Consider the following 27776-nt stretch of genomic DNA (forward strand, 5'->3'; position numbering starts at 1 on the left):
ATTTTTTATAATAGTTATTAGTGTTTTCTAATTAATGTTTGGTTTGGTTGACCACACATTTCTCATTAGAGGGCCATAGTTAGTCCCCGAGCCGCAGGTTGTGCTCCCTTTAAAAATGTAATGGCACAAGACTTATCCTACATGAATAATAAAATCCCAAGTGTCCTTCCATCTTAAGTTTAAAATCTGTTCTGGCAGTAAAGGCACAGTTCCATAACAAAAAACGACAAATGATTTGAAGGTGTATAAAACAAACAGAACCCAACAGCAGACAACAATTAAGTATGAATAATGAAGAATCTTCCGTAGAAAACTGTACTTGACTAAGCTAAAGGGAAACAAAAAAAATTATAATTGATACTATGATACTATAGTAAAAACTACTTGACAGGAAAAATGCAAGTAAAAAAAAAAAAAAAAAAGAAAGCTTCTATGAAATTAAAATTTAGTGAAAAGAAAAAACGCCAATTCTTAGTTGAAGCAAACTTGAAAATACACAATGCTCACAGTTTCTCTATGAATTTAAACTTTCATTAAAATAATTAACAAAAACTACTAAATATTGGAAATTATTTCTCCAATCAATATATAAATTTATATGTATACAGCATTAATCTCTTGAAGAATCGAAGTCTAACTAGAACTATTATATCAGAGTCCTATCAATAATAGCAATGATAGAAGGTCAAGGGTTCAATCCTCAGTAGCGGCTTGAACCCCACATAACTTCACACAGGTGGGTACTAACTTGTCTGAGAAGTGATGGCAGCCTCCACAATGCTCTGACTACATTACTACAATCTTGAAATTATGGAGTATTAACATTCATGATCCCTGGGGCTCACAGTGAAGAAAACTTAATTTTTTTTATCAGAAATTCTATGTAACGAGTAATTCCATTATTGCAATGAAATAGAATTGATTATTCATATCGTATGCTACATGCTAACATTCAGAGCTTTATTAATTGATATATATATACACAATTTCAATGTTTGCATAGTATCCAGCCAGTTATATTTTAAATTAAATAAAGACACCTTCATTTCATAACTATAACTATGCTAAGTCTCCAAATGTAGCATGTAAGGAAAAATTAGTGACCACCACCAGGCACAGGGTGACTAAATATAACAAATTGCGGTTAAAAAATTGTGCGCCACACACTGTCCGATTGCCACTTTTTTTTTAAGCTAAAATTGCACCCCATGTACATTTTATTATGTTTTTTAAAATTAATATGAAATTATTTTGAATATTTTAGAATATCATTTATTTCACCTTTGTTTCTTATAACTTTTACTTTATTTTAGAAATGAAAATTTGAAATGCTTATCAGATTTTAAGAAAATAAAAAGAATAACCTTACATTATTAATAATAACAGTATTTTTTATTAAATATTTTCTTTTTTCGAAAAAGTGGCCACTGCTAAAAATACCATAACTGGCAAAATGTCCTTTTTTAGCCCTAAATTGAGCCCTTGAGCAAAATTATTCTGAATAATGTATTTTATTTAAATTATAAAATCTCTAAATTCAGAATTGTGATATACGTGCGCTATAGAAGAATTGCTGGAAGGACAGTGTAGTGTAACCCTCAAACAAATTTACTAAAAAATACTCACCACACAGCAAAACTAATGTGTTCGACAAGGGTAACTAGAAGTAGGAGTTTAAAAAAGTATGCTGGCAAGTAATGATGTAGAAAGAGAGTTCGATCCACAAAGAAGTATGGAACAAAGTGTAAAATGTAACCAAGCAAAAAAACTTTGCCAGATATGCAAAATTTTTCCCACATATCTGAAAATTCAAGAAATAAGGTTAGAAAATCGAATGTTATTAAATAGCTACATCTTTTAGTATAGGTTAAACAATAAGCATACCTTCAGGAATGTCATACAGGCACCTGCGTCGACGAAGCAAATAAAATACCAAAATCACTAAATAAACCACAGTAGCAGTAGTTGCAGAATACCATGTAGTTATATTACCAAGGAGATGAATTTGAGCCTAAATATGTAGTTATAAATAAACAAAATTATTAATTATCTCAAATAATAGATTACATACATAAAGTAAATCATAAGATGAGTAATATACATAAATAAATCAGAGAATTATAAAATTTGCAACACCTCTCTTTGGTTACTACCACAAAAGTCACCTAGCTCGAAGATTATTGTGTTACAGAAAATAATGTATTGAAAAAAGATAGTGATTCTTAAGTTTATTTATAACTAAATCAGAGCAGTAAAACAAAAAATTAATACAGTAAAACCTCGCTACAACAATATTTTGCGGACTAAATAAGAGTATTGTTGTAGAGGGATATATTGTTATATCGAGGGCCCCCCTAATTCTGGGCCGCAATAAGATTTTTTGAAATTTAATGTTATATATTCATTGACTATAAATATATTTATATATTATCGAAAAAATTAAATTGCAAAGTGTTTATTACGGTTAAGCATTAAAAACAATGGATACAGAAAATAAGATTGTAAACTTACCTTAAAAAAACATTTTTATTGAAAAAAATCCGATATTTTTGTTTGTTTATTCATTTTTCTGACTGTTAAGTCAACCAACAAAGTATGCATTGAGTCCAATGCCCGAAAATGATTTTCATTTGTGAATGGAAGACTTGAGAAAAATGTCTTTTGAGATTTTACGGATTGAAGAGCTTCATGGGGTGACAATACGGACTGTGATACACATGGATCATCATCACCGTCTTCTTCCTCATCATTATTTTCCATTTCATCTGTAATTTCAGAGAGAATCTCTTCATCACTAACTCCTGCGAAAATTGTGAGATCGTCATCCGCAGTTAAATAGTCCTCCACGTTATCACTATATGCTTTACCCATTTTTTCCTCAAGTTGGGATAAAGATTTTTGAAGATTCAAAACAAATTCTTTATCATCTGAAAGATCACTGTCTGTGAAATTTTCTTCACTATTAGAAACAATTTCCTCTTCCAAGACACACAAACCGGCCTTTTTCCAACAATTTTGAATGGTTTTTTTTGTTACCTCCCACCAACTACCAGCAATAATATCACATGCGTCCTTAATATTCACAGTTTTAAAAGGATCTTCTACTTTATTTTCGATGTTGACAAGTATCGATTCAACCAAACGCTTCCTGTAGTATCCTTTGAAACACTTAATTATGCCCATGTCAAGTGCCTGCAAAATCGAAGTGCAGTTAGCCGGGGAATAAACAATTTCGACGTTGTGTAGTTTTGAGCGGTGCAGTTATCAATTAATAAAGCAATTTTTTTTCTTCCTCTTTTTCATTTCTTTATCTAACATCAACAACCATTCAGAAAAAAACAGAAGTCATCCAAGCTTTTTTATTGGCTTTATATTCCACGGGAAGACTTTTCACATTCGTGAAACACCTCGGCTTCAATGATTTGCCGATAACAAGAGGTTGAATTTTGTGTGTCCCTGTGCTATTGGCACACAGAAGAACAGTCAATCTTTGCTTTGATTTTTTTCCGCCGTAACATTTTTCACCCTTAAATACCAATGTTCGATCGGGAAGGAGTTGAAAAAACAGCCCAGCTTCATCTTCGTTATAAACGTTCTCTGGTTTATACTTTTGAAGAATATCTGTCATCTTCTCTTTGCTTCCATTCATTTGCTTCGTTAATCGGAGCAGATTTTTTCTCTCCGTGAACTTCCTGGAAAGTTATTCCATGTCGATCCCGAAAACGCATTAGCCAACCATTACTAGAATTAAAAGTTTTGTTCCCTAGCATTGCTGCGAATTTACGTGCTTGTGTGCATAACAAGAGCCCATTTATCGGGATATTTGTTGCTCTCATCTCTTGAAACCATTTTAAGACGGCAGCATCAATGTTTTCATTAGTTGCGACTTTAAGTCGTTTACGCTTTGGATTATTAAATTTGAACTTTGAGTATCTTCGATCTGTTTTCTTTTTTTTACAAACGTTGCAACTGTAGATTGAGATAGTCCGTATTTTCTAGCTGCATCAATCTGCTTCATTCCATCATCAATATATTTAATAACGTTAAGTTTATCTTTAAATGAAAGTTGCTTTCTCCCTGCCATCTTATGCTAAATTACACTAGTAAAAAATATCTAATACACTGAAGACTCACCAAGCTGAAAATGTTAGCAGCACTAAATGCGAAAAGTTCTGATCGTAGAATATGCGCTAGCTCATGAAAACACTAGGTGTAGTTTAAATTAGGGATTAAGTGACAGTGATGAACGATGACCAATGGTCAGAACACATTTTTTTCTCCTCGATTTCAATAAACGTGCTCCACCCACATTCTACAGAAACAGTACCTTCTCAGGGTAGCAGGTGTTACTGTGATGTGTGTGGTCATTTATGACTCATGATGTTACAATTGTGATTTCTTAAGAACTGAGGGAGACAATTCTAAAACATGAAGCTGTTAGGGGGGTCCAAGTACCTCAACAGTGGGGGAATGAAATTTAAATACAAAAGCCATTCTCTGATGTGAAAAGAAATAACAGTGGGGTGAAAGATCATAACCAGCAGTGACCCTTTGAACAGAAAAGATGGGGGAAAAAATGGCAAAAGATGACAAAAAGGCTTTTTACATTATTTGAAAACCAATAAAAAAATTTAGAAAATAATGTTGAAATTTGAAAAAAAAAAATCGTTTTACAGAGGTTTACTGCTTCAGAGAATATCGTTATATTGAGAGGAAGATAACATTAATCCATACGCAAGTTTGGCGGGACTACGGAACATTATCGTAATAGAGGGAGTTATTGTTGTATCGGATATCGTAGTAGCGAGAGTTCACTGTAGTATAAAAAATAAATAAAAATGTGAGTTTTCTGCCGGATGGAACATATTGCAACTGTTAAAGTAGTTACTTTTAAAAAATGCATAATGATAGGTAGGTACAAAAAAGAACAGGTTAACTTCATATTTAACTCATACTATAAATATTTAAGTTTAAATTTTAAAATAATATTAAAATTGCTTTAAAACGAATTTTTTACTTGCTTTTACATTCATCGATAATTAATGCACACATCCCACTTAATGAATTAGGCAGTTTCAAAATAGAATGAGATAATTTCATGTGTGACCCTCCCTACAATAATTAAATTTTTTAACCCACTGGCGGTTAAGGAAATGGGCAAAATTGGGAGAATGTTTCTCCCCTGCACACAGTTCCCCTATCAGTTAACATGGGAAAACCGGTTTTGCTATGCAGAGAAGACTGCAGGTTAAAATGCGACTTTTTACGTGCAGAACCGTCAGTGGGTTAAAAGAATATTAAAATACTAATACTACAATAAAATGCCTTTTTCACATGTTTTTATCTCCATGGTAAATTATTTTATGAATTACAAAATAAAATTATTATTTTTAGTATGTAAGATATTTAATCAAATACATAAACATAAAAAGTTATGAACTTACATTGCTGTGTGGACTGACCCAATATGCAATGCCACGTGTCAAAAAAGGCCAATCAGCTGCATCTGAACTGTAAATATGATCTTGAACATTTTCACTATTTGTAGTAAACATTTTATACTGCAAAAAAGTATGAAATAAAGGTTTACATATCGGCAATGCTTTTAGAATGCAATAAAATAGATTATTGATAATTTAAACAAACCTGTAATTCCCACATTTTTTCAATAAATGATAATTGAGTAGGTTGAAGAGGAACAAATTCAGCCATACCCATATCGCGTTCCCTTTCTTTTTGATCAGCTTCTAAAATTTCAATTAAGAAAAGATTCATGTCCAACACAAAAAAAAACTTTATTGCATACATAGATTTTTTTTTTAAAACTGAATTTTAAAATATGTAAAAATTACAGAATGCATTGAAAATTTTCTCATTTGAATTTCCATGTTGAAAAAATGCACATTTTGAAATTTCAGCAATAAAATGTTCCGCATCTACTATTCATAATTAATTATGGTAAATTAAAATTACTGAGTGTGGAATGGGACAATTTTATTATAAGAATGAGGTTTATAAATTGCATTAAGAAAATGTATAATTTTGTATGTAGCCATTAAAATATTCATAGGTGAAAATATTTTAAAACCCAAGAGGAAAATTCCATAATTATGGAGGCATCTATAAAATTATTTTTTTTTGCGCACATTAAAAAGAAAAATAACTCTCCAATTAAAAAAAAAATAATTTAAGAATAAAATAATTCAGAAAATACAAAATGCATTTAAAAAAATAATTCAGGGTGAACACAAAAAAAATTCTTGACCTTTTCCTGATATTTCCAGACTGATTTTATTGTATTTTTTTTACTTTTGTAATTTTATTATTTATTATATAGTTATGCTTTATTCTCATACATAAAATATAGTAGATAACACTTATCCTTGTTATTGCAGTTAAAAATAAACAATTCTTTCTCTTTTTTAAAAAAATGTTGCTATTTTTTTTTATTTTTTAAATCAATTTTTAAAATACATTAATATTAAATTAAATAATTTCTCTAACTTTCTGGGTATTTTAGTTATATACTCTGCATTTTGCATTTCCTTGATTTATCTGAGGTTTTTTCGGCTCCCCAGTAACTGAAATCATTTTATTCGTATTCTTACAGAGGAAAAAAAATCTATTGTATCTTAATTTAGCTGCGAAATGATCCTGATTAAAGATTAAAAAAGGTTGTTTGGTAAAAAAAGATGTATGTAAATACATAATCGTTAAATAAAATACCAATATTATAAGCCTTCATAATGAGTGACCGAGTTAATATTGATAACAAAAACACAGTATATTTTTTTTAAAGCAGGTTTTAAAGAATTTAAGTTTCAATGCTATAAAACATGCATTAATACTTTGACTTCTCACTGAGGTAGGAGGTATGACAGAGAATTCATATGGAAGTTGTGGTTGCATTAAGGCTCAACTCGACAGCTATGAAATTAAAAATTCAACTCAGAAGACAAGGGAATTTTCCAATAAAGTATTTTATTTTATAATAGGCATTGAACAACTGATCCAATTCTCAGTTTAGGACTATCAATGCTCAACTTTGTAGCTTTGTAATTTGAACGCAACCCTGACAAGGGAACATCGGGATGAACTAGCATTCATGGAAGACATTTTTTATGGAACTGGTCCATAAAAAAAACATAGCATTTGCGTTACATGGAGAGGAAAACCACTAAAACCTCCCACGGTCAGCCCGACAGCAGGGGAACAGCAAGAATGTCAAAAGAACTGCTATTTTAAAATAACTGATTTTTGTTTCTAAAATTATTTTCACTCCAAGTAGTCACTCCTCAGAAGTTGTTATCAAAGTCTAAAGAAATGAAGACTGGTTGCATAGACTTGGGCCAATATTACCTTTTTTGTAACACCAAAATGAAACTAAAACATTTAGGTTTTTCAATTAATGTTTTCAATTTCAATCTTGTGACACTTAAATTTTAAACTTTTATAAAATTGAAATGAACCAATTTTGTTAAAATATGTTAAGAACAAATTCATTAATGTTAAATGTTCAGAAAACAGACATACTTTTTGTGTACCTATGTTCTTCAACATTCCATATAGTATCGTCTTGATTAATCACACGATCTGTAACTATTTCATGCTGATTAAATCCCCATTCAGGCAACTGCTTACCACTAAACTAGTATAAGAAAAAATAATTTTATTAAATTTGTTGCAGTAATTGATGTATGCAGAGTAATATTGGTTAAACAAAATGTATTATGGCTTGTGCAAAAGCAATTTATTTCTCTCAAAAACAGAATATCAGCCATTAGAAACAATTTTTTTGCTATAATACTTTAAAATCAGTGGTAACGAAAGTGTGCATCAAAAAATGTAAGCTTACATACCTTAACATTCATAAAATCTAGAAAAGTAGTAATAAGATAATATATATGATACTCATTTTTATTTGTGGATAAAAGGGATCATGATGATGGTTTAATATATAATTTGCAATTATATATAGTAATTTCATAGATTGTAGAAAGTAAAGTAGGAAAATAAAACTTTCAAAATAATAATAATGAGTATAAACGATTTAGATTAGAGTGAACTTGATAACTATAAAATAAAAAAAAGATGAAACAGAAATATTTAAAAAAAATGGTGCACAAAATTCGTTTTTTGTTATTTAAAAACACTCTGAGTGATTGGTCATAAAACAGTTGTGGCACAAATGGAAATTTTAAGATAAAGTCTTATTTTACAGCTGTGTTATAAAGAAATACATATATTTTCACTGATAAAAGGAAAGTTAAAAAATTAAAAAAAAGGATAAAATCGTATCAAAAGTACAGTGATAAATTTGAATATTTATTTCATTTAAAATTTTCAACTAATTTAATTTTTTGACATTTTTTAATACAAAATTGGTTATTTTTCATTAATTTAAATTCAGACCTGAAAACAAAGATGAAAAAATGCATTATAACTGCTTGTCAGCAAGCACTGAAATGTTAATTCTAAATAATTTAATTCATTTAAATTAAAAATGTTAACAGATAACAAAACAGTCATAAGCATGATAGCAGAAATATTAACTATTTATGTTTTTATATAACTACTTCACAAAATAAAACTACAAGAAAACAAAGAATTTCCAGCTAGGATAATTCTAAATACTCACTTTTAAGGCTTGTCCAGAATTAACATGAGTAAATCGAACATGAGAATGGATTGTGTGCCAAACTTCACCTTCAGCTTCTCTATTTAAAATATCCTATCACAAAATGAAACTTTGAAATATTTCAGAATACATATTTCGATAAATAAAAATTATCAAATTACAAGTAGAATTTATAACAAATAAATCTGAACTAAATTGCAAATTAATAGAAAATATTTTTACAAATTTGAGTTGAGTATTCGAGAATATTTACCTTTCATAAATCATTCATTTTAGCAAAATTACTACAAAGCAATTACACACACAATAAATTATTTATTTTTCAATTTCATTTAATTTTAAAGTGAGAAAAATAAATAATAATTACCACTTTCCACAGATCTTGAGCAGGAAATGAAATGTTATAATCAATATAACATGAAACTTCCTGATTTTGAGGTGACATTGGAGCTGCAACATCGTGGCTACAATGAGAAATGCAAATTTATTAGTATGTATAAATACTCGGAAATGGTGAAAAATTTTAAGCTTTAAAACAACTATACATTTTTATTTTAATATGCATTGTTATTTTATCCTAACAGACAGTGCCTGATTTATCATAAGGCTTAAGAGGCCCAAGCCTAGGGCCCCCATTTTTGTAGTCCTTCTAAATGTTACAAATAATTTATCTTTTATGTTTTTCTTGAAGAATTGTCTATTAGAGTTATCAGTTAACAAAAATATGAATAAATATAAGCTCAAATTTACAGTTCCGTGAAGTTCATCAATGTAGAAGTCTGAAATACCAATGAGACACTTGTGTTTGCTTTCTCATTAAACAGTGATTGGGGTAAACTAATTTTTAATAAAAATAAGCACGACTGAAATAAAATAAGCAAAGATGTCAATGTCACTCTAGTGTTTGTTTTCCCATTAAACAGTGATTGGGGAAAACTTATTTTTAATAAAATTTTTTAATAAAAATAAGTATGATTAGAAGAAAAAAAGGAATAAGCCAACTTTATTTCATAAATTCTTATTCATATAATTAAATGCAAGAACAAACATAAAATTAATATAATTAATAATGCCAAAAATAAAATTATCACCTATTGAGAGGGCGGGTAGACATTCCATGAATCAATTGTACTACATCTCCATGTTTGATTTTGTCAATAGGGTCAGATACCACCAGATCAGGTCTAAAAAAATTTATAAGATGAAATAAAACAAAAAATATACATTTTACAATCGAATCAATATGATTTTTTGCACACATAAAAAATCAAACACTAAATCAGCGGTTCCCAATTTCTTCCCTAAATAAAAGAGCTTCTTCCAGCGGAACCCCGACTTCATAATTTAAGTAAATAAAAACAATAGTGAATATAATAATAATTAAAAAGACTTTTATTTTAACTTCTAGTCTTTTTTTATACTTAATAAGAGGAATGAATTTTTTTATCATTAATAAATCTTAAATTAGGTTTTATGTTTCACAAAATTGGTTTTTATATTGCTTAAAAAAAAAAGAGCTGTTATAAATGCTGAAAATGGTAGACAGGGAAACATATTTCATTATTAAAGAATTAAGTTATTTTCATTTGAAAAGCGCAATGGGAAATATTAGTACGATGCTTTATAAATGCATGTCCTTTTTAAAAACTGTTGTTAAAAAAAAATTTATTACGAAAATTTCATTTTTCTCTTTGGAATTTTACTTTAAATGTTAATTAAAAGTAATCGAAATGATAAGTAAATGATGGATTATTGATTGGACCTAAATATAATTACAGACTTCAAAAATAAATTTTAAAAAAAAACTGCCTATATAAAGTCTTAACTCCCAGAACCCCTTTAAATTTTCCACAGAACCCTAGATTTCCATGGGACATTACTTGGAAACCACTGCAACAGATAACATTTCAATTTTGAATACAGAAAAAGGATCGCTCGCGTTTACCCACAATTAAAAAATCAGCCATAATACTTTAAATCATAGATTTGTCAAAAGACAAACTCACATGTCAGGTCGTTTAACAATCCACCAATTATTCACATCCTTAAAACTATAACAGGTCACCTGAAAATAAATAAATGGTTTAAATTAATTTTAATGACTTCTTAGAATAGATTATGTAAAATAATCTATCTGTTTCATAAATATTGAATAGAATTCCAAAATGTATAACTCTCAGCATTTTTAGAATCACAAAATGAATGCTTAAGAAAAATGTCCACAAAATTCAAAATTAATTAAACTTCTCGACACTGTCTCAAGACATTATATAGGACATTATAGTATTACATTTAATTGATTGTAATACAGTACAGAACCCGTTATCCGGAAATCAGAAAACCGGAAAACCAAGAAACCGGAACGAAATTTGATAAATTTTCTCGACATTTTTAAAAAAAATTCTTTTTTTCCTCATAAGATTTTAGGATTTTTCTTTCTTTTTTGAAAGATGTTTATCTTACCATCATTTTGGAAATAATCATTAGTGTATTACTTCATTGTTTTCTTTTCTTCTTAAGATTATTTCCAAATATTTATTTTTTTTAGTTGGGTTTAACAATAAAAAAAAACCCGGCTTTTTGCAGCGATTCAGAAAACCGGAAAAATCAGTTATCCGGAATAGCGATGGTTCCGACCGTTCCGGATAATCGGTTCCCTACTGTACTATAATGTCTAATATAAAGAAAATTTATGCTAAATGACTTTAATTTTTCCTTTATAAGTAAAAGAAGATTAAATTAATAATCTAATATAACAAAATAAAATTTTAATAAAGCTTTTTAACATCATAAAAAAATCCTGAATAACAGAATTTCTGAAAATAAAAATACTTTTTTATAAAAATATTATATTTAATATTTAATATTTTTATAAAAATATTTTAATTTTTTAAAAAATTTTAAAATTTGTATTAATTATGGAATAAATTTTAGTGTCCCTATAAGTTCTGAGATCTTCAACAGAAAAAAAACGAACTAAAACTGCTGGAAATAAACTGAAGTGTTAGAATGAATTAATGGGTAATTACAAATTTAGCAAACTATTTTATTAATTAACACAAAATAGTTAAAAGTCAGAAAGCAATTATAATACTATATAATCCTCAGCAGTGCAAAGACACAAGACAAAATCTTTATTCAGAATTTCGGCAATGCTCATAATATATTTAAAATAGCTGTAACTCTCTTTTAATAACTTATTTTACAGCTACTTATGCTAATTACCTTATTTGCATTATACATTAGTTTGTTTACAGTAAATAAAAAAGTAAGACACTAAAGAAAGAAACCAAATTTTTGATGTACGAATTTAAAACATACGAATATTTAGAGCAAATTAATAATAGAAATAGGTTATACAATTTGGGGAGGAAAAAAAACGCGAAGAAAATACAAAATTGATAATTTCAAACAAGATAATTGTTAAAAACAATTAAGACACAAGTTTGTACATAAACCAATTAAGTTTTTTTTACGACCAGCGTTGAACAGCCGACCAAATTTCGGGTTTACGACTACTTCTCGGGTTTACTACTAACATTTAACTTCGTAGCTTTGTAATTTTGAACCCAATCCAGAAGACAAGGGAAATCCTGGTGACGGCGAATGGACTTTAACCCATGATCCGTCTACCACTGAGGATATTTATTCAGCACTGTAGTTGGTGCAATTCGGATGCGGCTTTGTATCAACCAGTCTTCGCTGGGATTCGAACCCCGTTCACCTCATTGGAGGGCAAATGCTCCATCCTTATAGCCATCACAATTAAAGCAATTACGTTTTTATAATCATCATTGAACAGCTGACCCAATCTTGGGTTTACTAATACTAATGTTCAACTAAGTAGCCTTGTAATTTTGAACCAATCCATAAGACAAGGAAACTCCTAGATCAGTACCCCCAAAGATATGATTTGTTATGGGAACATGAAGATTGTGACTCGACAGATTTAACATGCATCAGTCACCTTTTACTACACGGGAAGTCTTCGGCCGGCGGGGATCGAACCCATGACCTTTTGGACATGGACACAGTGCCCTACCAATCAAGCTATCTCAGCCCAAGCAATTAAGTTTAAACTAATACTGTATAAAAGTGTCATCAGTCTCCATGCTAGCATAATACAGAATTTTTTTTATATAATTAATAAAAAATTAACTTGGCATAACAATAAATTGAAAAATACATTTTAAATTTCAAAGGAAAATGCATTAACCTGTTGTTGGTGAGAGCTTCCTCGTTTGTCCGGATAGCGCAATGGATAAACTGCAAGGTGAGAGTGCAACCAACAAGCTCTTCCATGAGTATGGCGCAAAGTAATTTGGGAGCCATGAGCAACATCAAGAGGTTGGCCTTTAGTTATTGATGCTAAGCCTCCCTAAATAGGGAAATACGCATTTGTAAACATACATTCAATAGTCCTGTATTTTTAAAAAATGACCAAAAATTTGAAAAATAAATTAAAGAAAAATAGAAGTAGATAAAAATTTTGAGTTTACTACATTCTGCCTAGGTAACCAGGTATTTTTTACATTCCAAGTTTCAAAAGTTCCTCAAGAGAAGGTACTACAAGCTGAGAAAAACTAAAAAAGAATGCTCTCATATTAAGCAAAAAAGCAAATGTAGTACAAAATTTTATTTATTTTTTAAAAAAATGTAGTACAGTCTAAGGATAAAATTAAGAAGTCTGATATGCAGCCGCAAACCTTGTTTTAAGTTTTTCCAGTCAGCAGCACCATCTATTGAGGAAATTAGGAATTCTTGAAACATAACGTGAAAAAATTACATAGTTTCTTAAGCGAAAGGCAAACTGTATCATACTAATATAATTCTTTAATTTTAATGTAATATAATTCTTTATACCTAATTGATCTTTTATAATTTGTCAGTAATTTTGGGGACATTTGGTATAAATTCTCATTATCAAAACTTATGCAAATTTATTTTGCATAATTAGTTATGCTAATTTAAACACAATAATTATTAAAATTTTAGCATTCAAGCAAGTAAAAACATGGCAAAATTTCAAATTTCAATACATTTTGCTTGTATAGTGGTCAAGAAATAATAGAAATTTATATTTTTACATAATTTAGAGCTCCAGTTTGAATTTGAGCAAATTAACTGAAAGTAAAGAGTTCAAAACTAAAATGATCATAAATTCTACGAGTATAGGTTAGGAAAACAATTAAACCTTTTACTGTCATTCTGCATAGAACCCACGTAGAAAGTTGAGAGCTCTAGTTCTTTGGGAAATAATCAAAAATTTAATTGTAAACATACAAAATAGAATTAAAATGCTGTAAAAACAACATTCCTAATCATTAAAGTAAAAAAAAAACAGTAAGTTTTGTTCAGTAAATGGATCTTAACAACATATCATTATTTAATAATAAAACTTTAAAAAAATGGTTAATTGACAAAATAAATTAACTCATGCAGTACTAAATGGATTCAAGAGAAAGGATAAATATAAATTCAAGAGCTATACCTCTAAGCTAGCTTGAAATCCGCTCGTCATTATATTGTCATGTGGTCCAGCTTTAGTTAAAATTTTCAGATGAATATAAAATATTAAAAGATAAATGAAAAGAGGCACGACGAAAATTGCTACAAATCTTGCCAATAAGTGAAATAATAACTGCACCTAAAAAATATGTTACATTATAAAAGTTTAATTTTGAAACTTTATTTCCTTTAAAATTTTGAAGAATAAAACATAAAAAATAGATATCACCAAGACATATTCAAATGAAAGAAAGAAGAATTTTTAACAAATTTGTTAAAGAAAAAGATAAGAATTTTTATATATTTAAAACAAATATTTATTCAAAATTCATTAAACTAGTTTAGCATTAATTCATTAAACTAATTTAGCATTAATTCATTAAACTAAATAAAGCAGATATTAACAAAATAAAAATATTCCTTATTTATAAAAAATATTCCTTATTAGTAAAAATAGTCCTTAATTTATGAATAAAATGAAACCAATTTTTTGGCTATGAAAAATTATAAATGATTGTGTCAGTTATATCCTTTTATTTATTATTTTTTGTGTATTTTAGATTTGAATTGAAACAACTTTTTGGATTCTCTAAAAAAAAAGTACAAAATTATTTTTTTAATCAGCATTTAATCTTTAAGTGCATTACTTTTGGGCATATAAATTTTAAAGTTATTTAAAGTACTATAGAACATTGCATTTTGTTCCAGAGAATAATTTTTTATACATATATTACTAATTTCGTACTGGTAAAAAACTTTAATACTTAAAGTTATCCTTTTTTATCTTTATTTTAATTATATTTCAATATCACTTCTGAAAAACAATTTTAAAAAAAAGATAATTAAGAATAAAAAAGATTCTTAATTGTTAAAATACAATTTATGTAGATTTCAAGTGCAGGACCGCTTGGCATAGATAATAAGTGTTTAGACAAACTGCTTTGCTAAATTATTCCATGCTCTTTTTTTTTTTAAATGAATAAATAAATAATTTTATCTTATTTTTGTTAACAAGATGCAAAAATTAGTTTCTCCAATTCATAAAAATTTAAATTATCAGCAATTATGTCATATCTCAACATCACATTCATAAATATTAAGTTTATTACTAACTATATTAACAACAGTAGATCTAAACCCTTCTTTCAAAGAAAAATTAATATTATTGTCAATATTAAAATTTAACCCTCTAGCATGTTTTTAAATTTTTCATCACTGATGTGTCCTCCTAGGCAAAGTGTTGTGTTTTAGGGGCTTGAAACATACTGACTTTACTTTCCTTTTAACTAGGAAACAAGACAAATTTTTATTTTCAAGTATAAATAGGCTAATGTGTCTTTCTAAGACATGAGATAATTGGCAATAGATTTTTTTCTTCTTTCAGAAACCATTTGTATGAAGTTGTAACATATTTCCATAAGAGGAATTAAATATTATATTTTAAATGAAAATGCATCCATTTTATTACACATTGCTTTGTGATAACATAGCACACAATACTTATTATTGACAATGCAGGAGTTTGATAATAGAGTCAAGTAATAATGGCTTGAATCATATATGACTGGTGTAAGCCTTTGACATTAAATTTTTTTTTTTAAAGTTTTCAAATATTTTTAATAATAATAATAACGATATTTTTGACATAGAATTCATAGATTGATATCAACTGAGGATGTTCACTTTTGATATACATAGATAAAAGAGTATTCTGATGATAGACCTTAATGCTAAGTCCTTCTTGTTCATGATTATATTTTTAAACCCATCATAATTTAGATTTATTTTTCACAACATAGCAGGAGTTTTTAATTTTTACTTTTATATTTTTAGGAGAATAATTTTTTCTAAACAAACTCTAACTGAAAATAATAAACAAGAATTTTGAATAAAATCCAAGAACATGGTGGGCTTAAAATGAATTAAATAAATTTGAATGCATACATCTAGCATGATTTCTTTCATTTCCGAATTCTAATGTATTGGGATGAAGCATTTACGCAAATAATATAAACATAAGAAAGGAAGTTTACTCGTTCCCATAAATAGTATCTCTTTCTCTTACTGTGATTGAATTTCTTACGACCAATTAAGTCGTATAAATTGCAAAGTAAAAAGTGAGAAACTGTTCCCTTCTTTGGAAGTGATTAATTTAAATTTCATTTAATTAATTTTCAAATATGAAATATTGAATACCTTTTTTAAAAAAATAACAAATTGAGTTATAGGGAGTAAAAATCATAAATAGAGAATGATTAACAAGCTATTAATGTAAGGAAAGGGTTTCATAAAGAAAGCCAAGTAATATTATTATTAAAAATATAATACTTAGTAAAAAAAGTTGTTTGCTCTAAATAAAAAAGTTTAAGTAATAACATAGCATTATAGATTTTTTGAGTTAAATAAATCAATAAATCAGACATTCATTAAACAAGAAGCAGAAGATATACAACTTACAGTACTAAGACTTGTATTAGCTATTAACTTCCAATAATCAGAGACTACAAGAGTAATCACTAGAAAAGCTGAGAAAATCCCAGAGTATTTGACACTGAAAATAAATATTTGTGCAGTTAAAATCAAAGTATCACAAGAATTTAACGATAATGATTAATATAAATCAATAATGTTACATACCATATCGCACAAGTAAGAGACACACTGCTTAATAGAAACCATAGCCACCAGTTTAAACTAAATGATCTATTTAAAAAAAAGACATTTTATTAAACAAAGAAAAAACCGTTGAAAATAGGATAGTAGCAATGTCAGATTAAAACAAAAATTCTTTTCTACACATAGTGAAAAAAAAGAATAAATAATGAAATTAGAAAAAAAGGTGATTTTTTTATAGAAAGCTGAAAGGTCACCTCAAAGTGATGTTAAAAAATTATCTTTAGAAAAAAAAAACTTTATTAAGAAACGTATTCATAAATAGATCATAGCAAAAACTAATTTCAACCTATATCATATAAGCATTAAAATGTTTTCCAATAGTTAGTTTTATAGGGATATCACACAATGAAAATTATCACCAATGAAGCCGGCAAGTCAATCTTAAGCGCAATTGTATCTTCAACTGCCACCAAAATTGTTGGTGACATACAGAAACCATAGTTGCCTGAATTATCAGCAACTAACTATTTTTCTCCACTGAGTAAAAATTGCCTTTAATTAAGAGCAACTCAAACTGGGACTATTTAGACCATTTGCATTTCATGCGTTATAATTTGCTTTGATGACATCAGGAGTGATTGTGAGCCCAAGTCAAAATTCCGGAAAATTTCTTGAGTAAAAAAAAAAAAGAAGAAAAAAAAGATTAAATTGAAAAATTGGAAAAAAATATAAACAAGGTTTTTTTTCTCCTTTTTCTCAATATTTCTTAGTTTGCTTAAAATATATTTAAAATTTTACACATACCTATGATGACCTGGAGAAGTAATTAAAATTTACAAATATGTCTTTCTTTCTTGAGTTTATGATTATAACAACTATTTACTGATAAAAAATGAATATTAATCATGAATATAAGCTTATAAAATTTCCCTCTGGCTCTCCCTCACAAACAAATAAAATAAACTGTGTTTTTAAGTTCCACCTTTGAAAGTTTGATTTCCGGAAACTTCATTGATCAATGATTTTTTGAAACGTCTGGACCTTCGATCTCCGGAAACTTCCGGATCACTGTTAGATTTTTTGCGGAGCACAATCAGCCCTGTGACATTTACAATAGTAAATAAACAGGTTGACAGTAGAAATGATGAGGATGATCTGACAGAATAAACAGTCATTGGTGAAAGAAAGCAGTTTTTAAATGTATAAATAATAATTTTTTTAAAAAAACATTTGAACATTAAAAATATTTTTATGCGATGAGTCGGCAAGCTCAATGCTGTTGGTGTTCCATATCAGCAACCTACACATTATTTTAATGGCAGTAAATGATTTTCTATTTCAAGTTTTTTAAGAATAGTTATTTGTTCTAAACTAATAAAATTAAAACTTATCATAATTTGTTCCAATCAAAGTTTTTATTGCTTTAGCTAGAAATAATTTCTGTTTTTATACAGTTATTGCTGTCTTGTGGTAAGAATCTCCCTATAAAAATATACGCCAAGTAATTTGCTAAATTTTATTGCATCATTCTAACATATTGTTATTACAAATATTTTCCACTAACAAGTATTGACATTAGACAGAGTTTTTCAAGATACAACGAATTTTTTAAAACAATTACCAATCTTTTGATTTGAAGAATATTAAAAAACATTTGATAATAAAATGCCTTTCTGATATTACTAAATATTATAATTAAAAACTTCTTATTTCTTATTTATCTTTATCAGGTATGTATTTAAATTATATTTTGTTCATAAATTACACATTTATTTTAATTATTATCCTATTTTTTACTAAGTTTACAAGCACAAGTTACAATTTATAAAAACAAGTTATAATATGAAACTTGTTTTTGAATTAAACTTTTCTAGTGAAAGATCTTTTTTTTTTTTTTTCATTTAAATTAAAAAAAATTTAAGTCATCAACATCCTAGCCTTGATTATATTCAACATTTTTAAACAATAGCCATTACCTTTTAAAAACATAATGAAAACAAGAGATAGACACTCATAAATACCTATCAATTTTTCTGAATTTCAGGTACGATAGTAAACCAAATGCAGAGAACCAAATGAGCATGCTTTCCATTAAAATGAACCTGGACTGAGTTAAATAGGCATTTTCTAAAAAAATATTTAAAAATCATTTGATTAATTGAAACAAAAAGTTTACATATTCAAAGTTAGATATACTTAGACCTACTCACCAAAAATTATGAGTATTCCAGCTAATACTGCTGTTCTATGAGTAAAACCCAACTCAATGATAAGATAATAAACTGTAGGGATAAGTAAACTTCCAAAAAATGCAGGAATTGCTCTTAAAGCACGAATAGGAACAGTAGCTAAGTATTCTGCAATAAATTAAACATATAATAAAAATATAAGCTATATTTCTAATATAGTAAATAAATAAGATACTTCAAACATGAAATACATATGAAGGATTTTGATCAAAATTAATCACATTTTTAAAATATTTAAGGTATTTTTAGTGTAAAATACCACTTTCTCTATGAAAGTAGGCTATGTATGATTTTGTAGATTGTTATTTAGTGAAAATTCAAAAGACTTGTAAAGTACCCATTTGGTAACAATGCTAAAGAACAATTTGATGTAAAAATTTGATATTTCAAAAAAAAAAAAAAAATGTGGCTTACCCCTATATTGTCCCAAGCCTTTAATTGTATAAAAAATTACCATTTATTATAGATTATTCCCAAATATGCAAACACATAGATGTAGTAACTATTATGGGTATACTAGAATTAACATTTAACAAGGTTTGAACTGATAAAACTAAAAGACGTAGTATATTTTACTATAACTCGAAAAGAGATATGAATACCGATACTACGAGACTCGGCTAATCCAAACCAATACCACTTTTTTCAAAAATTGTATTTGAAAAAAACAACTAAAAAAATAATTAATTCATGAAAAATAATAATTTATAAAAATTAAAATTCATTAAATTGCACAAAAATTAAAAGTTTTATTCCTCATTAAAAATTGAAGAACATCATGAAACAGTTAAACGATCATGACCAGATTTTAATGAATTAAAATTTGAGTCTGATTATTTTATTGCTTGATTTTTTATATAATCTCTCAGTGAACTTTCATAATGCCATGAATTTTTCATGTAAGTTCATAACACAATATACTTCAGTTATTAAAATGTCTTAGCAAATTTTACTTTTCTTATCTTATCCCTAGTCAATATTGCTTAAACAGTTTTGTGCCCTACACACATGGCACACTTCTACAAATAACTTACTATAATAATTGCATTAGTAATTGCTCTAAAGATTCAGTTGTTGGCTAAATGGTAGGGTTACAAAATAAACAGAGTATAATTTAAAAAATAATCCTTAAAAAACAATTTAAAAAAAAACATGTTTATTAATATGAAACTTTACTTACCACCACCTATTCTTTCAAACTGAGAGTTACCATCATAACCAGCTAAATAACCTAAAAATTTCAGAAAAAATACTTTTAACTAATAATGAATAATTGCAAAATAAATGTTTTGATTACTCAACTGCTTAAAACACGTATTAAAATCTAAGAAATAACTTTAAAAACTAGTGTAGTCTTTTATCAATAAGAATGACATTAAAGTATACTACTCTATTTCTGATATTTGAACGATATTATTTCCAAAAAAACTACGTATAAATTTTAAAAATATCATATGTCCCATCCTTAAAAATTCATTCGTCAGTATAAATAAAAAAAGAGATATTTGACATTCAAAACAAGACAGTCCTTGTACATTTTAGGGAGTAAAAGACAATGGTTAATTAGTTTATTGTTCGACATTTTCTTTTCTCAAAGGTAAAAATTTTATGCACTTATAGAAATTTTTGAGCTGTCATTGAAGAGCTAGGATTCTATCTGTGATGTTGACATGAAGCCCACCTAGTTTCTGATTGATGGGCACCAGCTTGTCTTGGATGAAAAGGAAGACAATGAGTAGTAATGCTGATCATACACGATCTCCTTTATAGAAGTTTCTACTTGAAGTTATACTCAATTTTACCTTTTCCATGGGAATAACGTTAAAAAACGCAAAAAGCGGTAAAACGTAAAATCAAAGTGAAAACAAAATAATAAGAGTATAATTTTCAAATACTGGCATTTACAAGATGAACTATTGAAGAAAAAAGTGCAATTTTTACTTGTTCTTGGTCTCTAGATATCCCTCTTAGCACTTGCTATATTGCTTGCAAATTTGCTTTTTGGTTTACATTCGCAAATAAATATTGTTTCACAGTTTTTATGCGATTTTCAGAGTATATCCTCTGATATTTTTTAATCATCTACATCGTTTTCATAACTATCATTGGCAGTCAATAAATCAGATATTGAAGAAATTAAAAAGTTATGAGACGTGTGTTGCAGTGGATATACATGTCATCACCTTTTTTAGCAACACAATCTTATCATGAAGGGCCAATATTCCCGTTGGATCACAAGAAGCAATTAACCCCAAGAAGCGTTATTAAACGTATTTGAAATGTAGATACACTGTCCAGTGCTATAAAAATCAAATTTAGAGCACCAGAGCATTTATTTTTGCTTAATTTTGCATCGTGTAGGCCAGTGTTCCCAACTTCTTTATCACCGGGGACCTGTCAACATTTGATAATTTTGCCGCGTTCCACTAGGGGGGGAAGGCGTTGATTGTTTATATTTTAGATTACTTTAATTTATTTGTATTTAAACATGACTTCAAAATAAAATACAGAATATGAAGGGATTTAACATTTTAACTTACTAGAACGTTAAATCAATTAGTCATGATGGAGATAGAAGACGAAGTTCTTCATTAGTTCCAATGTAAATTTCGTGGGGCGTTTTCGTGTTTTATTTATGATATTTAAAGTTATGATGATTGATTTTCTTTTATTAAAACTAATTGAAAGAGAAAATAGTTGCGGTCTTTTTCTTTTCTTTTTTCACTTTTTAAAACATTAAAAAAATTAATGGGCCCCTTTTTTTTAAATAAATAAAATTTTAATGGAACACAAATATTTTTAATTTGGGGTATAAACCTAGAAATTTAAATTCAGATTCAATGAAATGGATGGCCCAGTACCATTTGATCCACGGACTGGTACCAGTCCGCGGACTGGGGGTTGGGGAACACTGGTGTAGGCCATGAAAATCAAGAAAAAGAATATGTAGTTTAGTGTAAGTTAGCAAACGAGTAGTTACTAAATGACAGCCTTTCAGTGGGTCGATAAATGAGTACCAAGCATGCTTGGGAACTAAACACTGGGGGTTCCGCGTTCGGCTGACCACCTGACCGGAACATCTGCTTCTGCACCCCACAGCCCAAAGTCAAGAAAACTGAGATGGGCACAGTAGGCCTTGGCTCTCTAGGGCTGTTGCGCCGCTGAGTTTAGTTTTAGTTACTAAATGAGTATTTTAGTGTAACATACTTTAAATGATTTGAAAATTTCAAGATTGAAGTTAGCTGGGCAGAAAAATCCACTCTCAAATTAGACTTCCATATTTCATTTAACCTCGCTTCCCGTGCTTTGCGCCTACCATCACTCTCGTGATTTCGACTCAAAAGAGAAATCCTCTCTCACAATAAGATAGAACAGAAAGGATGTCAGAACAGGAAAAAACTTGGAAAAAGTTTGTGTGAGCTTCATAGAGAAAATTTTTTTTTTTGATTTGTGAGGAAAAACATATAAAGTGGCATTTTGTCAAGGGTAGCGTAAAATCAACGTTAGCAGGAAAGGCAATTTTTACAGCCCAGCAGAAAATGACGTAGGAAGCAGGATAACCTACAAAATGAACAACATAAAACCAAGGTATTGCCTTTTTATCTGATGCTTTTACAGCACTAACTGATCCAAATAATATAATAATAATAGTTCTACTGAAACATAATTTGATGATTAATAACAGTAATTTTTCTAAACAATTTTCATATTGAATCTTCTCATATCAAACCTAATTATTTATTAATCTGAGAGATGGAAAAGAAAATTTAAAAATTGAATGCTTGATTAATCTAATGTTGTTGTTGTCTTGTCTATGCCAGTGATAAATATTTCCAAAAGTCTGGAGAATAAATTTTGCGAGCTCCAGCCCCTGAAGACTAGTAAGCTGAGTGAGTTTAAAAAGTGCAGTCAGAATGACCGAATAGTTGAAAATGTAAATAGATCTAATGATGATGTTTTATAATGAATTCATCAGAGATACTTTCAGGGGTCTGTCTAGGTTTTTCTGCAAGGTACCTGTTTTGTGAAAATTTAGACATAATTTGTGAAAAATTAAAAATTATATTAAAAAATCAATACAAAAACATGGTAAAAATATAGATTTATCGTTTCTTAAGAGATACAAAAATAAAATTTTAAGAAAAAGTATTTTGCGAAACTACCGTTTTTGCTAAAGTTGAATTTGTGAAACTACCGTTTTACCTAAAATTGAATTTGTGAAGGTACCGCTAAACGTGAAGGTACCGCCTGGACAGACCCCTGACTTGGAATATTAATTCTAGCTTCTCAATCTATCAGGTTTGCTGTCCAGCAGTTACCCAATGAGAAAAAGACACTTGAAGAGATAAAGCGTATATACATGTATAGACTAGATGAACAACGAACTCTAGAAACTTGTAAGAAAATCTAATGTAAATGTCACCAGTAAAACAAAGTGGAATTTAAATAAGTTATTTTAAAATTCAAGCAGATATTTTTTTAAAAACATGCAGTATAGTTCAATCAAATCCATATATAAAAGGGAAAACATTAATCAAGTTGCTTTGTGCATGCTGTAAGTGCAAATAGAGGGTTGCCACTCAAATCTGGAAAAAAATTCACTGTGTTTTCCCTGTACACATTATACGTAACATATTAAGAGGAAACACACAATCACTGGGCTTTTGTGTGTGAGCTATATTGGGTTAGCTAGACTTGTTTTAATTGCAAAAAAAAACTTAAAGAAATAAGGAACGGCTGAACATATTGAAAACAAGTAATGCTACAGCAAATGTTAATAGTTTAGAATATCAGAAATATCATCCTTAAATATCCCATAGAATGTGCTTTTAGTGGTCACCACTTTTTAAAAAATGAAAAAAAAAAAAAAAATTCCCTTTATTTTCCCAGTTTGTAAGGAAAAACTAAAAAATTCCCTACATTTTCTCTGTTATTTTAGGTGATTTTTAAATTCCCTGTATTTTTCAGGTTTTCCCTATTCTCTCAGTGGAGTTGCAACACTGAAATAGTTTTGTGAAAATATAAACAATATTGTGGATTATGAAGCAAAATTAAAGATTTGCTTACAAAAAAAAATAATAAATGTTTTTACCTGCAAGAGCAATTAATTGTTTTCCAAGAGGTGGATGAGAATCAAAGAAAAATGTTCTTTTCATATACATGCTAGCAAATTTTCCATAATGTAGCTCATCAAATCTAATGAGGGGGAAAAAAAAGAGATTAAATGGTAGAAAATGTTAAGGACACTTGCACTATTTTCTATCTCATTTATTATTTTGCGATAGATCTTTATTTAATTATAATTTTTTTATTTTTGCTATACATAAAAATGATATTAAAAGCAATATTTGATTTACAATATAAGCATAAATTATGAAATATTGCTGTACCAAATCTAAATTAAAGCATGGGTGCAAGTTGGAAAAAAGGCCAAGACTGAATATTTTTTTCTGACTGAAATCTTCAACATACATAATACCCTCTTGGCAAACACAACATATGCAAAATACCTAAGAAAGCTTCACCATAGTACAGAAGGGAACCGATTATCTGTATAACTGATTTTTCTGGTTTTCTGAATCGCTACAAAAAGCCGTTTTTATTTTTATTGTTAAACCCAACTAAAAAAAAAGTATTTGGAAATAATCTTAAAAAGAAGAAAGAACGATTAAGTAATATGCTAATGATTATTTATAAAATGATGGTAAGGTAAACATTTTTCAAAAAAGAAAGAAAATCCCAAAATCTTATGAGGAAAAAAAAACTTTTTTTTAATAAAATGGCAGGAAAATTTATCGAATTTCATTCCGGTTTTTTGGTTTTCCGATTTCCGGATAATGGGTTCTGTACTGTATATAAAATTTAAACACTGAATAAAAAATATTTGCATAATCCTTTCCTTAATAAAATAACAGGAGCTTAAGAAAGTACACCAATATAAATAATAAATACATCCACTTTTTACTTACAAATTATATCATTAATTGCAATTTCAAGATTATCACCAGAAATATCGATATTTCTGAAGAAAAAAAACCCATCAAGTTCATAGAAAAGAAAGTTGATGCATTAAAGCTCAGTTAAAAGTATTGACAAATAAAACCGCAGTAATTTTAAAATCTAGTTAATTTTTTTATTCACTATTTTCTCTAGTGATTTCTTGCAAGCATTCTGAATTTTTTTTTTTTCAGTTTTGGTTGTTTTACGCAAATACATAAATATTATCAAATTCAATCATTGATGATATTAAATAATTTTAATCATTATCGCCATGTGTTTTTACCACTTCTTACAATGAAGGTTCATACTTACAGCTGGAAGGTAAGAAAACAGTAAAAAAATTAGTAGAAAAAAATGGAGTTGATTTAGGAGGATATTTCAACCTCAAGATATAAGCATTTTCATTGCAATTGAATTTTACATTAACAATAGAAGAAACAATAGACACAAAATAGAAGGACACGGGTTTACAAAAAAAAAAATTATACAAGATAAAAATCAGCGTATTAAAAAAAAAAATCCCTTGTAAAATACAACATAAAAGAAGTGATTTTTAGGTTAGGCGTCTGGTGCCTGTTAGGCAAATGCGGCTATTAAATGGTCAAAGCAGCATTTTTTCTACACTACCAGTTTAGGCAACAAAAAAAAGTCTTGAATATACTTACACAATTCCTTTAGGTTCTTCTAATCGCCACATACGAGTGCAAATTGCAATTAGAAACATTAAAAGAGCAGCAGAATCTACTTCAAAATGGAAGGAGGGAGGTTTATCCGATTGATTAAAAAAAGTATTTGGATATTGATCTTTGCTAGTTGATGCATCATCTTTGGAAGACTTCTTCTCCTAAAATAGTAAAAAAAAAAAAATTAAAAAAAATCAATATTAAATAAAGAAATTTTTGACATTTCATTGGAGTTTATTTTACCAGCTTGAATGTATTTAATTTAAATGTTTAAATATACCAGAATGTTGAGGCACTACAATAACATGAAAAAAAAATTTAATTGTAAATGAAATGCTGATTCAATTTGAAAGTAAAATGAATACAGCAATATGAATGACACGTGTCTTTTTTCTAGACACAAATTCAGGTAATATAAATTAAAATAAATAAAAAATAGGCATTTTTCCATTTAGTCGACACAAGTAAATTGAGCTATTTTATTTATTTATTATCTTCATTTTTTAAAAAAAATTATTCATCACCTAAAAAAATAAAACAGTTGAATTTACTTACGCCCAATAAATTTGCATAGGTAACCTTATCACCTCAAATCAATAAATCATAAAGCACCTAGCTCATTTTTATTGTTAAAAAAAAAAAATATTACTTGGTTAGACACCAATGCTTAAAATAAGTTCCTATTGTTAAATTTTTGTTTAAAAAATTGGTTGAATAAAGAAAATAGTACAAAAATTTCCTCTAAAGAATGAACAGGTAGGAAAACTCTATATTCTGTTTAACTTGTTAAGTGACATACAAGAAAGCCATAATATTTCCCTTGTGTTTTTATTTTTTAAAAAAAATATCCAATCTAATATTGTTGTGTTTTTCATTTTTTTAAAAAAAATATATGTCACCAAAAAAAAAAAACACACACACTTGAATTTACGTGTGCCCATTAATTTTGCATAAGCGATTTTATTGCCTCGAATCAATCAATCATAAGGCACCTATACCTCTTCTTTTATTATTAAAAAAGATTACCTACTTACTTAGTATCTCGTAAAATTTTTGTCAAAAAAACAAAAAGAGTTGAGCATAGAAAATAATACAATTTAATTGGCTTTCAAGAATAAACAGAAAGGAAAACCCTTTATTCTGTTTAACAAGTTTTGTGACATGTAAGAAATCCATAATATTTTCCTTTTAATTTCATTTAAACTTACAACATTTTAAAAACATCTATAGATTCTTTTTAATACTCTATACAAATTGTAATGTGTGTGTTGTTGTTTTTTAGGTTACTAAAACCTAGGCAATATCAAATATAAATGAAGGACAGTGTATTCATGATAACCTTAAATATGTGATACTTCCAATGAATGAATTACTAGTCTTTACTAAATTATGAGTGTCTAAAAATTTTGTGTTTTTTAAATTCTTCACGTCATTGAAAAAACTGTGTCTCGCACATTTTTCACAGGTCTCAGGTTTTTGTTTTTTAAACATTTTACACAGAAAACAGTAAAATGAAAATTGCAAACAAATGCTAGAAGAGAGTTAAACAATTAAATTGTGAGAAAAAAAATCTAATACAGATAAAGAATTTTTTTTTCTCCTTTATTTATTGGTATAAAGTTATAGAAATTAGTAAAACCTCAGCTGGAATATTTGTAACCTTAATTACATTTCGAACTTAATTAATACAAAATAATGATAAGTCTTTCTAAATAATCAACAAATTTAGACAATCTGCGTCTGAAAATCACCTTTAATAATTTTTTGTTAGTTGTCATTTCGCTTCCATTACACAGTAAATCATTTTTTGAATTAACCATAGTATCAAACCGGTCATACAACTGTTGATCTTCAAGTGACACGTCGTTATCTTCCGTATTTATTTCATCATTTTTCAATAATGAGGTATCGGTATAAAGTTCACTATTTTTTGGAGCCGTTTCGGTTTTTCTTTTTTGTTTAGATTTATTAGTCATATTAGACTAATACCAACGAAAACCACGCGAGGTGTCAAATGAAATGAAACATCAACAAAAACATAACACAAAACAAGACGTTTAATTGTTTATACAGTCGCAGTTA

General features: G+C 28.2%; 1 protein-coding gene across 1 annotated transcript; it reads right to left on the reverse strand.

Moving 5' to 3' along the window:
• Positions 1–114: 114 nt before the first annotated feature.
• rt (Protein O-mannosyltransferase rt) lies at positions 115–27764 on the reverse strand. Its single transcript, XM_043045412.3, has 20 exons — positions 27446–27764; positions 25677–25855; positions 24104–24207; positions 20192–20242; positions 18973–19119; positions 18784–18889; positions 16784–16849; positions 16604–16697; positions 14130–14285; positions 12855–13016; positions 10645–10703; positions 9730–9822; positions 9006–9102; positions 8639–8731; positions 7534–7648; positions 5647–5747; positions 5445–5561; positions 1885–2011; positions 1627–1801; positions 115–328 (listed from the first exon to the last, which is right to left on the reverse strand). Exons 1-20 carry the CDS (start codon positions 27668–27670, stop codon positions 133–135), a joined length of 2463 nt encoding a protein of 820 aa, XP_042901346.1. The 5' UTR covers positions 27671–27764; the 3' UTR covers positions 115–132.
• Positions 27765–27776: the final 12 nt, after the last annotated feature.

Source organism: Parasteatoda tepidariorum, chromosome 3 (assembly GCF_982258835.1).
Source record: "Parasteatoda tepidariorum strain Cologne lab strain chromosome 3, Ptep-v5.0, whole genome shotgun sequence".
NCBI classification, from domain to species: domain Eukaryota; kingdom Metazoa; phylum Arthropoda; class Arachnida; order Araneae; family Theridiidae; genus Parasteatoda; species Parasteatoda tepidariorum.